General features: G+C 40.5%; 2 protein-coding genes across 2 annotated transcripts; both read left to right on the forward strand.

Annotated features, from left to right (window-relative positions):
• The first annotated feature begins 27 nt into the window (after positions 1-27).
• On the forward strand, positions 28-1,987 carry LOC137960300 (protein JASON-like). Its single transcript, XM_068807883.1, has 4 exons — positions 28-267; positions 363-451; positions 664-1,642; positions 1,735-1,987. Exons 1-4 carry the CDS (start codon positions 187-189, stop codon positions 1,819-1,821), a joined length of 1,236 nt encoding a protein of 411 aa, XP_068663984.1. The 5' UTR covers positions 28-186; the 3' UTR covers positions 1,822-1,987.
• A 1,432-nt stretch (positions 1,988-3,419) lies between these two features.
• On the forward strand, positions 3,420-7,740 carry LOC137960307 (protein unc-13 homolog). The gene is made up of 5 exons (XM_068807893.1): positions 3,420-4,421; positions 4,580-5,461; positions 5,606-6,058; positions 6,160-6,346; positions 6,445-7,740. Exons 1-5 carry the CDS (start codon positions 3,876-3,878, stop codon positions 7,419-7,421), a joined length of 3,045 nt encoding a protein of 1,014 aa, XP_068663994.1. The 5' UTR covers positions 3,420-3,875; the 3' UTR covers positions 7,422-7,740.
• The last annotated feature ends 5,382 nt before the right edge of the window (positions 7,741-13,122 follow it).

A 13,122-nucleotide genomic window follows, 5' to 3' on the forward strand; every position in this document is an offset into this window, starting at 1 on the left:
AAACTTCGAATTTCCAGACCCTTTTGTCCTCCACTTCCGCCTTCCCCCCTCCCCCTCCCCTTCCACTTCTGATTTCTAGGTTCTAGGTTCTAGGTTCTAGGTTCGCCAGCATGTTCTAGACAGAGAAATCGAGCCTTCCCTTTCCTTCCTCTTCGATACATCTCCAAGACCAAACCCAGATCGTCGATGGGGTGTTTTCTCGCCTGTTTTGGTTCGGTTGATGGGAGACGGAGGAGGCGCGGAAGCAAATCGTTACCCCGAGATCGAGTAAGAAATTCTCCTAGCTTGATAAGTGGTGAAGAGTAATGTTTTTAGTACCCTCTATGTCATGGCCACTGATCAAATATCTCTTATTTATTCAGAGTCGTAAAAACTATGAATCTCTGCAAGCTTCTTCTCCTCCGACGCAGTCTGCAAACGAAGAAGCGGTCGTTGCCCCACTGGCATCGAGGTAAGTATTACAGTTCATGTTCTTCTTTTCCTTTGGGGGGGATATATTGCGTTTTCTTGTTAGTTTGATCTACCGCGTTCTGTTTTACTTGTTTAAGGGTTTTCACCAAAGTTAACAAGTTTGTTCTTGTACACGTTTGACATCTTGGCTAGCTGAAGATTTCTTTGTTCTCTTTATATATATATATGTATATATATTTATTTATTTAACAGGGAAAAAACGGAGAACTTGAGCTTCAATAGTAGAAAAAAGGTCACCTTTGATCTGAATGTCAACACATATATCGAAGTACACAACAGCACCGAAGTTCTAAGTTCATATGAAGCAGATGAAGAGAAAGAAAGGGAAAACGGTGATACCAAAGCTGAGAAACAGAACGAAGCTTCAACAGATAGTGCTAGTCGGCCCAATCCCATCTCTTTCCCTTCAAATCATCGATACCAAAATTGTGTGCTTAGTGACGGAGAAGTAGATGATGACGATGATGATGTTGAATATGGGAGTAGTGATTTTGAAGAGGACGACGACGATGATGATATAGAAGAGTCTTACGAGTCCTGCTTCTCCATACCATTGGGAAGCGAACAAAAAACAACTCCTGATTTTGAAGCTAAAAGAGAAGTTAATAGCCCCACGCCTATCATCTCTGTCAATGGGCCGCGAGACCGAAGCCAATATGTGCATTCTGTACTCAACCCTGTCGAAAACTTGTCACAGTGGAAAGCCGTGAAGGCAAAACCAATCCCATTAGAGAATAGAAAGGAAAACATTGCTGTGGAGGAAGGAGTACAGGTACCCTTAAGTTTTGAGCCAACTTTCCAGACTCCCAAGCCTAAAAAGGCTTTTGAAAAAGACAGTCTCTCAAGTCCATCTCCAAATCAAGAAATTCGTGTTGATGCCAGCCTCTCAAATTGGTTAGTTTCACCCATGACAACATCAGACACAACTGTATCATCAGAAAAGAATGTCTCTCCGACATCAAATTCATCCAAAAAGTACGAGGACAGACCAATCTTAGGTGCTTTAACAGTCGAAGAGATTCGGCGGTCAGCATCTTCATCACCAAGAAGGTCACCCAGCAGGAGCCCCGATGAAATCCCAATCTTGGGAACAGTGGGAAATTACTGGAATCATCAGAACAAAACTAGTGATTTAAAAGGGATACCAAATACTACGAGCAAGTACAGAGAGGTACGAGGTTGCAGAACTGAAGAAACAGTGTAACTAATTAAGGTGTTCTTCATATTTGCCTGATTAAGTATCATATTTTGGTGTGAATGCAGGATAAGAGAGTGAACTGGCATTCTACTCCATTTGAGGTGAGGTTGGAAAGGGCGTTGAAGAGTGGCGATGCAGAAATGAGTTATTAAGGAATATGTGTGTGTGATGCTGTTGTGTATTTATGAGGTTTGTCGTGTGTACCTTTTGTTGAAGGCTTTAATGGGTTTTTGTTTGTTGTAATGCCTGTGAAATGACTTGGTTATAGATATATGTATTTGTTATTCTTGAATATAGTAAATAAACAGAGACTCTGCTTTACCCAAAAATATGAAAAAGGAAAAGTGTTTCTGACTGGCAAACCCCATTATATAGTGTATATAACAATCACAGGAGAAGAGGAGAAGAGCAGCAGTGACCCTAAACCCTAAACCCTATATAACAATCACAAGAGAAGAGGAGAAGAGCAGCAGTGACCCTCACCGCAAATCCCAATTTGTAACTCAACGAATTGATTGAACTAGCTAGCCAATGAAGCGTTTAAAACAAATGCAGAGTGTAGAGAAATTCTGCCTTCAATGGACTGGTGTGAAGATAACATCTATCGAAATTCCATTTTGAAGATTGTCTTGGCAGTGTTTATTGAGGGTCATTTTGGGATTGGCCTTAGACCCAATTTCACAGTGTTTAGGGGCCTAAACTCCTAAATATGAGATTACTTCTACGGTATACAAGAAGGGCTTATCAACCAACTCTTCTCATATAGTTGCTGCCAAAAGACCGATTTTGTTTCTCTGTTTTACTAAATTTTTGTCAAAGTTTTTTCTTCAATTCTCGTAAGCCAGACCCCGGGGCTTCCGTTAAGTATGAATTTGCTGTTGACACCGCCGTTCACCGGTTTTAAGTTGATCAATTGAGCTAGAGAGGAAATACATTGAATGACTTTTCTTTTGATACTAATAAAGGGAGAGGATGGTGATACTACAAATCAACCATTCAAAACTAAGCTCGTTCGAAATTACAGGGACTTAGACACCCTAATTCAATACTAACGAGAGCAATTATAATTGCATAAGAAGAAATAATCAAGCAGAAAAAAAAAACACAAGATTTATACAAGTTCACCTCAAGGTAAGAGTCTACGTTCTGTCTTCCGCTGCTGCAATAGCTCACTATGATGATGAAGTAGTTTACAAGAGAAATCGCACACACTCAAGTGTTTTTCTTTAATATCTCTTAGCAACTAGGGCAACCATAATACAAATATAAAATCCCCAAACTAACCTTAATGAAACAACAGTCAATATATTGTGAACCTTTCGGGGGTTTTGCCCCCGAACCCTCGAGAAGTGGGCTACCGACCCTTCCAACCCCCATAGTGACCTTATCGTGAAGGTCGATCTACATGCTAACTCTCCATAAGGAGTTAATTAGGCTCTACAATTCAACACACCTAATATGACTCGAGGGAAAAATCTTTTGCTAGACGAAAGTAGGAAAAGTTGGACTAGAAAGAGGAAGAAAACCCATGGATTGAAGCGTTTTTATTTTTCTGGAAAAGAAATTTTGTTAAGGTATGAAGAATGGGAAAAAGATCCTTTAGAGTCAACAATACAAACTCACTGCTTTGAGTTGAGTTAACAAACTCAGTGGCGAAGGGGCCTTTTAACGTCTCAATGCGAAAAGTCAAAAAGTGTTTAAGCAGTAATTAAGACAAATTTTAATACATAATTACCAAGCTCTTCTGCCTATTTGACCGAGTAAAACATGGAACCACCACATTAGGGAGGCTAAGCCTTAATATAGGAGAGACAGCAAAGAAGACTGAGAATACGAAGAACAACCTCAAAGCTCTTCTTCACTGTTAACGTTTGTCTGGTTTGAAAATGGAATCGAACGGTATTAAGAGGATTACAGAACGAACGGACGCAAAAAAACACATGCCAAAAGAAGCATTCCAACCTCTCCCCGCAAATGTTTCGCTGGATCTCAACTCCCTTGAGTTGTCCCTCTCCCCTGGTTTTCGTCGGCGAGAGCGCCGGGTGGGTGAATTAACCAACTCTCCTCCTTTTCATCTCTTTCTCTCTCCAACAAAACACACCTCCACCGCCCTCTCTCCTCTGTCTCTTCTTCGACAACAGCAGGAGATGCCCCGGATCCCGCCACCATCGTGAGACCACAAATAGAACCAACCCAGTACCACCCAATGGGTCTCTACCCCCGCCGGGAGTCCATCACCTCCACCTCCGATGTCCTCGACGCTGAACTCGACTGGCCGTTTGGCAAGCTCGACGCCGTCGACCGGGATGACCTCAGAGAGACAGCTTATGAGGTTTTCTTTAAAGCTTGCCGATCGTCGGCGCGGTTTGGAGGAACTAAGCTCAGCTACTACCACTCGGGGGCGCACCAAGATGGAGAGAACTCACCGAGCGCCGTTGGGTCGAGCCCCGGAAGGAATGGACTTGGGTTGGTAGCTACCAGCAGAATCAAGAGGGCTCTCGGGCTCAAGCCGGCCAAGCTTTCCTCCCCCCGGAGGAGTTTGTCCACTCCAAATTCCCCTGGTAATAATACCACTGGTGGCGGTGGCCCGACAATGGGCAGCGGTGGAGGAGCAGCGGGGCCCTACGCCACGGTTCCAATCAGACTCAAAAGGCCGTTGACGTCCGCAGAATTGATGAGACAGCAGATGAGGGTGTCTGAACAGAGCGACAGCCGCCTCCGGAAGACACTCGTGACAACACTCCGCGGTCAGGTACCAATTTTCTCTATTCCCTCTCGTTAACATTCATGCTTGCTCATATTCTTTCAATGTCGACGCAGCTCATTTAGATTCCCATTCCCATTGATCATAGATGTGTTGGTAGTCATAAAGTGCTCGATTCTTCCTGATTTTTAACTTATTTCGAGCAGAACGGGCCGCGTGCAGACACTATTATCCTCCCTCTCGAGCTCCTCCGACACCTAAAACCTTCTCAGTTCAATGATTCACACGAGTATCACCTCTGGCAAAAGCGCCAACTAAAGACCCTCGAAGCCGGACTACTACTCTACCCTTCCATTCCCTTAGAAAGATCCAACTCCTCCGCCATGCACCTCCGGGACATTATCCGCTCCGGTGAGCTCAAAGCGATCGACACTGGCAAGAACTCTGAAACCTTGCGAACCCTCTGCAACTGCGTTGACGCCTTATCTTCGCGTGGACCTAGAGGATTCCCTACCAAAACTTGCCACTGGGCTGACGGATTCCCTTTCAATCTTCACCTTTATCTCGCTCTCCTCCAATCTATCTTTGATCTCAAGGATGAGACCGTGGTTTTGGATGAAGTGGATGAGCTAATTGAGCTGATGAAGAAGACGTGGTCGACGCTGGGAATCAATCAATTGTTACATAACGTTTGCTTCACATGGACACTCTTCCACCAGTTTGTTCTGACAGGGCAGACCGAGCAGGACCTCCTCGTCGCAGCTCTTACCATGTTGGCTGACGTTGCCAATGACGCTAAGAGAGCCGACCGGGAATTCATATACATGAAGATCTTGTCATCCGCATTGACGTCAATGCAGGGCTGGGCAGAGAAAAGATTGCTTGATTACCATGATAGCTTTCACAAGAATGCAAGTTTAATGGAGAACATTCTACTTCTAGCACTTTCAGCAGTCAGGATCTTAGCTGATGATGTTTCTGGCAATGGATCAGCAGGTGCACAGGACAAGGAGCATGGGTCCATGGATTCCACCAGGAATAAAGTTGATTACTACGTCAGATCATCGTTGAGAAATGCATTTGCTAAGGTATTTGGAACTATTTTTTTCAATTAATGATGCACGATCCTCGTCTAGTGGATGAACTTCTCCTTAGGCTGTGAATTGTGATCCCTATCAATGAATGTAAAAATAGTAGCCTACGTCTTACCCTTTCTGACTCTTGATGGACAGATCCTAGAGGCTCATAATTCCAGCGGTACCGGGGAGGAAGAAGAAGACATGAGCGAAACTCTAACTAAATTATGTAAAGAAATAGAGGAATTAGCTACAAAAGAGAAGGAAGTATTCAGTCCTATCGTCAAGAAATGGCACCCAATTTCTGCAGGAGTGGCAGCGGTCACTCTTCATAATTGCTACGCAGTGGTGTTGAAGCAGTACTTGTCGACTGTCGCCTCCTTATCAAGCGACGTTGTTGAGGTCTTAAAGACAGCCGGCAAGCTAGAAAAGGTATTGGTACAAATGGTGGTGGAAGAGTCTATAGAATGTGAAGATGGAGGGAAGGCGATTGTGAGAGAGATGATACCTTACGAGGTAGATTCAATCATCGTAACTCTCACGAAGTCTTGGATCGAGGAGAGGTTGAAGAAGATGAGGGCTTGTTTGAACAGAGCAAAAGACACAGAAGTAAGAACGTGTGTATGCCTAACATGTTTAGCTTTCTTGGTTATGATTGAATTCTTTTACTTGTTAAATTTATAGAGTTGAAAGAACTCCTCGTTCTACAGACATGGAATCCCAAGTCAAAAACAGAGCCCTATGCACAGTCGGCGGTAGAAATCATGAGGCAGGCCAAGGAAAGTGTCGATCATTTCTTCGATATCCCAGCAGGAGCTGGCATTGACATGATTCAAGACCTCGCGGATGGTTTAGAAAATCTCCTCCAGGACTATATCACCTTTGTGGCTTCATGTGGTAAGTCGATTTGGTTCTCAATTGAAGTTCCCAGTAACTTTGTTCCCGCTGTTGACTGGTAATTTTTAACTGTCCGTCTTCCTCGTGCTTCTTCACAGGATCGAAGCAAAACTATATGCCCACATTGCCTGCTCTAACTAGATGTAACCAGGACTCGAGGATAATCAAGTTGTGGAGGAAGGCCAGCCCATGCCGGGTGGGTGTAGAAAGAACGACACAATCAGCGTCCAACCATGGTCACAACCCTCGCCCTTCGACCAGCAGAGGGACTCAACGTCTCTACATCCGCCTGAACACACTCCACTACCTCCAGGCTCACATTCACTCTCTTGACAAATCCATCTCCCTTTCCCCGCGACCCATCCAGTCTCCTCGCTCCCGTTACGCCAGCAGACGTCGCGGCCTTACCACCGGCCCCTCCTACTTCGACCTCGCCCGTTCCTCCATCCACACTGCCTACCAACATGTCTCCGAGGTCGCAGCGTACCGTCTCATCTTCCTTGATTCAAACACTGTATTCTACGAGAGCCTCTATGCGGGCGACGTTGCAAACGCCCGGATCCGACCGGCATTACGTATACTCAAGCAAAATTTCACACTCCTGGTCGCTATTCTGACCGATAGAGCCCAGCCGCTGGCTCTGAAAGAACTCATGAAGGCTTCGAACGAAGCCTTCCTCATGGCGCTTCTCGCCGGAGGAGGATCCCGAGTCTTTTTGAGGTCAGACTATGACATGGTCTCCGAGGACTTCGCGAACTTGAAACGTGTGTTTTGTACCTGTGGGGAAGGGTTGATTCCAGAGGAAGTGGTGGAACAGGAGGCTGAAGTGGTGGAAGGAGTAGTGGGTCTGATGGGACAAAGCACAGAACAACTAATCGAGGATTTTACCATCGTCGCTTGTGAAGCTAGCGGAATACGGCTTGAGGGATCTAGCCAAAAGGTGCCAATGCCCCAAACCACAGGGAGGTGGAATCGCACAGATCCGAACACCATTCTCAGAGTCTTGTGCCATAGGAACGACGACGCAGCTAACCGCTTCCTCAAGAGGACATTCCAAATACCAAAAAGAACATGAAAAGGAGTTTCAAATAACAAGCAGAGTCAACAGGATGATTTTACATCTCCCATGAATATGAGGAAAGAAGGGACGATCCTGGAGCTTCAAAGAGTTAAGAATCGTGCATGTTTTTTTGTTGTCGTGGGGTTGGTTTGACATAAATCTAGTGTTGGAGAGATGTTTATAGAGGTCAACTGTTTCATGGTTATGCGTGACTGTTATCTTCAAGCTAAATTAAGATATTTGTGTAAGAGCAGGAGTGTATCAGTGGGTTAAAGAACCCCCAAAGTAGAGATCCGTTATCTGATGTTGAGAAAAAACATGAAGAGAGCATTACAAGGAGCATTCAGATTTTGTTGATGAAAGGACTGTAGACAGATGCTTAACCCGTTATACACCTTTCTACGATTGAGGAGCTCGTAATGAATCCTCAATAAGCTTCCAAAACTGCCAATTATTTATTGAGGCTTTGCCAGTTTCACAGGATTTGTTGCCATCTCACTAAGAGCTTCTTGATGATTGAATGTGACTATCATTTGCCTCTACTCCACTTGGTTCCTACATCTAGAGGCATCTCCTTCGAGTGGACACAAAGGACACAACCTAAACCGGTTGTTTGACCTAGCTTCAGTCAGACATGGTCCCCTTTTTTGGTCTAGAAGTGTTACTCTTTTAACGGAAGGCAAAAACCTACCGATCCAACCAATTTTCATGGTAAAAAAACACTCCTCTAAAAGTTATAAAATAAGAAAATTTCATCTATGGAAGTAATAAACACCAAAGTGGGCAACCGGACCAATTCGTCTCCCGACGAATTCCCCCCCATCCCTTCCCCTCCTCTCTTCGTCCTCTCGTCTTCGCACTCCATTCTCATCGCCATCGCATCTCCTCTCCCCTCTCCCTTCTTCTCGTCTATTCATCTCCTCCCCCGTCTCTCTTAGCCTCCCTCTCGCTCTTCTCTTCCCTCCTCCCCCCCTTCCCCTTAATTTCCTTTGATTTAACCCATTTCGGTTTCGATTTCTTTTGATTTTTTATATTTAGGCTTTGATTTTCCCATTCGGCTTCGTTTTTCCCCAAATTTCAGAAGTTAAACCAAAATCCAATTTTTTTTCAATTGATTTAGTGTTGTATTTGATTTAATTTTAATTTATGTGCGTAATTTGTATTGATTGTGGCCTCATTATGGGATTGAGGGTTAGGGTTTATTGTATTTAGGGTTCAATTTCGTCTTTATAGGGTTTAATTTCAAGATTAGAGTTAGGGTTTATGATATTTTTAGGGTTTAGGGTTTTTTTTAATAGTTTTAGGGTTCTTGATTTTTGGGGTGATAAGGTTTAGGGTTTGGGGCTTTTAGGGTTTTTAAGTTCTAGGGTTTAGCCTTTAGGTCTGGAATTAGGGTTTAGGATTTTTTCAAAAAATATTAAGGTTCTCGGTTTTTGGGGTGATAGGGTTTAGGGTTTAGGGTTAGGGTTTGGGGGTTTTAGGGGTTTTAAGGGTTTAGAGTTTAGAGTTTTGGGCTTTTATGGGTTTTAAGGTCTAGGGTTTAGGGTTTAGGGTTTGGGATGATAGGGTTTAGGGTTTGAGGTATTTAATCCAGTTCAAACAAGGCTGAGTCGCCAACACAGGCGTCCATTAGCCAACGAAACCCGACTCCTTTCACTGACAATGTACGGTTCGTATTGATTGCGAAGTCATATGGGGCTCTACCAGTGGTTTTCGGTGAATTTGGACTTGAAGAGTTTGTTTTTGCATTGTTCTAGGCATTTATAATGGAATTAGTTTGATTGATTTTGAAATATTTTAGAATGTTGTTGAATTTTTTTAAGTGCTATGGAATGATCTTGTCATACGGTGTTATAAATATCCACCACATGGTATTTTTTTTTTTTTTGTTTGTGTTTTCATTTGTCCCTAGTTACTATGACGGGTAAAGGTTGTCTGATAAAAAAAAATTCCATGAGGACCATCTCGAATTTAGATTATAAATGGCTGGAAGAAGACAACAAACTCCTCGATCATATGATATTTGTACCTTCGAGGATGACAACAAAATGCTCGATCTCTTGGTTGAGCAAGTTAATATGGGGAACAGGATGCCCAATGGGGTTTGGAAGCATGAGGTGTATTTGGATTGTGTCAATAGGTTCAATGAAGACGCAGCTAAAAAAAAATAGTTGAGCAGTTCAAGAATCGAACAAGATCATGGAAGAAAACTTACCAAACAGTAATGAGTTGTCTTAACACTAGTGGGTTTGACTGGGATGCAACCACACATCGAGTTAATGCCTGTTATCCTATATGGCAAGACTACATCAAGGTCAGTAAATTATGATGTACTGTAAACAATTTTGTATGTTTTCCGCATTACTAGAACTCTATTCTAAGTCGTCTAAATGATGTTTTATTCTTGTAGGAGCATAAAGATGCTGAAAAGTATAGACAACAAGGTTGCCCCCTTTATGACAAATTGACTTTGGTAGTGGGAAACTCAATAGCCATGGGGACAGTAAGTCAAACTAGCGTAGACATGTGCAATGATATCCAACATGAGCAAGAAAATTCCTTGGACATGCTCAAGGATGTCGATTTTAGGTAGAGGTACTCCATCACTATTCTTTAGCGGGAATGAGTCGGCACCTGATCAATCTCGAAGTGGTAACTCATCAACTTCAACTCGTCATAGAAGAAGACCGGAAATGTCTACTGATGACACTTTCATGTTCCTTGAGAAAATGAAGGAAATTGACGTGGTATGGCATGATGCTATCAAAATTGGTTCGAAGCCCTCACGAAAATCCTGGACCTCCCAAAAAAGTTGAAGTTTTACGCTCCTCGATGGTTGGATACGAAAATTAAGAGGGACATGTTTACGAAGCTGACAATGGAAGAGCGGCTCAAGTGGCTTCAAGATTGTTCTAATGAAGAAATATAGTAATAAGTTTTAAGTACACTATCTACTTAGGGACGAGTGTTTTGATTTTTAATGATGTTTTTTTATGAATGACATTATGGTTAAGATTTGGGTTTTCATGATTGTTGGGTTCTTATTGTGTGGATGAATATTGTGGATGTGTGATTGGATATGGTCGTATAAAGCTGTGATTGAAAATAGGTTATGATTGAAGATAAGGGTATGTTTGTGTTTATAACTTTTAGGAAGAAACATGAATTATTTTTGTAGTCGTCATTGTGTTTGTGGTGGTTGTATTTGTAGGTTTCTATGGATATTAAGAAAGACAAAGAAAGGATTGTAAGTATGATAGCATTCACATGTATTTTTTACACCATGGGAAGATACTATCTCAACCATAGGAATAGACATGCACTACATCCTCGTGGGATTGGTGGTCTGATTTATTTGCAAAAGGCATTAGAGAAATCACCTATTAAATTTCAAAAAAATTATAGGATAATCAAATTGTATTTCATAAATTGGCAGAGATACTTTATAGTAAAGGATTTTATCACCTACAAAGACCATTTCAGTGGAAGAACAACTTGCATATTTTCTCCTAACTGTTGGTAAAAAATAATCGTATAGTATCACAAAAGAGATGTTTGATAGATCAAACTAGACCATAAGTAGGTATTTCAATAAGGGGTTGAATGATATTGTCAAACTTCAATCTGATTACATCAGACGGCCTTCAAAACGCACTCACTCAAAGGTTTTAAACAATCCAATGTTTTATCCGTATTTTAAGGTAATATTATTTGGCCTCTAATGAACAATTTTAGATTAATATACAAAGTTACTTTGTATTAATTGAAATGGTATAATTAAGATTGTATTGGGGCTATTTATGGAACTCATATCAAAGCAAATATCCCACTTGAAGAACAACAAAGGTTCTGAAACAGAAATGGCTATCCCTCACAAAACGTGATGGCAATATGTATATTTGACATGCAACTCACTTATGTTCTTGCTAGATGAGTGTTAAGTACCTAGCCAATACTACCCAAAAGACCGGCTTGTTAGGAGCGGAAGACATAGGTACTTAACCCCGGGACCATAACAGTACACCCCACCTTTGTGAGCTAACGTCCACGGCAGCTTAACACTCAACGATGGGTGTTGGGTCAAGATCCCATAATCCCTTACAACGACCACATCCGGGGTTCGCGACACCCGCGTCGGGACTCTCCTCGGGGATTCGAACTCCCGACGTGGGAGCCCGCTCTGGTACCAAATGTTAAGTACCTAGCTAATACTACCCAAAAGACTGGCCTGTTAGGAGCGGAAGGCATATGTACTTAACCCCAGGACCTAACAATGGGAGGGATCAGTAGCTGATTCCTGTGTACTGAAGAATGCATTGACTCGGGAAGATAGAGTTTTTGTATGAAAGTAAATAATAAATTTTTATTCACTATCTTTTTATCTATTATTATCTTGAATTATTTTAGGTGGAATATATTTTATATTGTAAGTAAATATTATCTAGTCGATGCTAGTTATGCAAATATGCCAAGATTTTTGGCTCTATATCAAGGAACTCGTTATCATCTACAAGAATTTGGAGACAACCTTCCTAGAAATGATAAAGATTTATTCAACTGAAGGCACTCATCTTTGAAGAATACTATTGAACGAACTTTTGGTGTTTTAAAAGTTCGATTTCAAATGTTGAAAGGCGCTCTTTCGTTTTCTTATAAGATTCAGATAAAAATTGTAATAGTTTATTGCATATTACTTAATTATATATTAGAGAGGATTACAATGATATGTTTGAATTGGAAGATGATAATTCGGGTGATGAGCTTGGTGGAGGAGGTGATGAGGTCTGATTAGCAGGTGTAAATAAGGATGAAACTAGCGATGATAGCGATGATCTTGTGGAAGAAGACAACCTATCAACAAACATTCGGAGGCGGCGTGCATTGGAATCCATAAGAGCCGCACAATTTCGAGATGTCATAGTGACTAGCATGTGGAGTGATCATTGATGGTTGTATCTTATTGCTTTTGAACATGTATTTTGTCGTTCGTATGTACTAAACTAGTAAGTTGATGATTTTAATATTAAATGCACGAACTCGTTGTTATATTCCAAGGCATAAATGTTTGCTTTATGCTATAAATTGTGGACTATTACGAGTAATTTAGTTCATTTTCAAGCATTTTTTTAAAATTTTTTAATTATATATATATATATATATATATATGTATATTATTAATAATATATCCTAGTTTATTAATAAAATGATATATTTATTTATTTATTATATTCATTAATGTTATTACTATATTAAATTATAAATTTAAGATTGGTAATTAAAATATTTTTAAATATAGGATTTGATAAATTATTTTGGTTTAATTATCTCATTTTTTTAATTATTTAAACTAATCATTTTTTATTTTGTAAAAATATATTATTAATTACATAAAAAATTCATCTTCTGTTATTAATAAAAGAATTGTTTTCATTTATTCATTTAATTTAAATAATTTATTCATTAATTATATTCGCTTATGTTATTTTTTACTTTTTTATAATTTATTCTTGTCACACGTAATTATTATATTAATTTATAACAAAATGCGATCATTAATTGGTTTAATTATCCCATATCTATAATTAATTAAACCAATGGTTTTAAATTTTTTGGTAATATATTATTAATTAATAATACATAAAAATATATATTATGTTATTGATAAATTAATATATTTATTTATTATTATATTTTTTTATTACTGTATTAAATTAGT

This window comes from Aristolochia californica, unplaced genomic scaffold (assembly GCF_029961685.1).
Source record: "Aristolochia californica isolate CCGP_79_NKW_82.1479 unplaced genomic scaffold, dmAriCali1.0.hap1 SCAF_1, whole genome shotgun sequence".
NCBI lineage: Eukaryota > Viridiplantae > Streptophyta > Magnoliopsida > Piperales > Aristolochiaceae > Aristolochia > Aristolochia californica.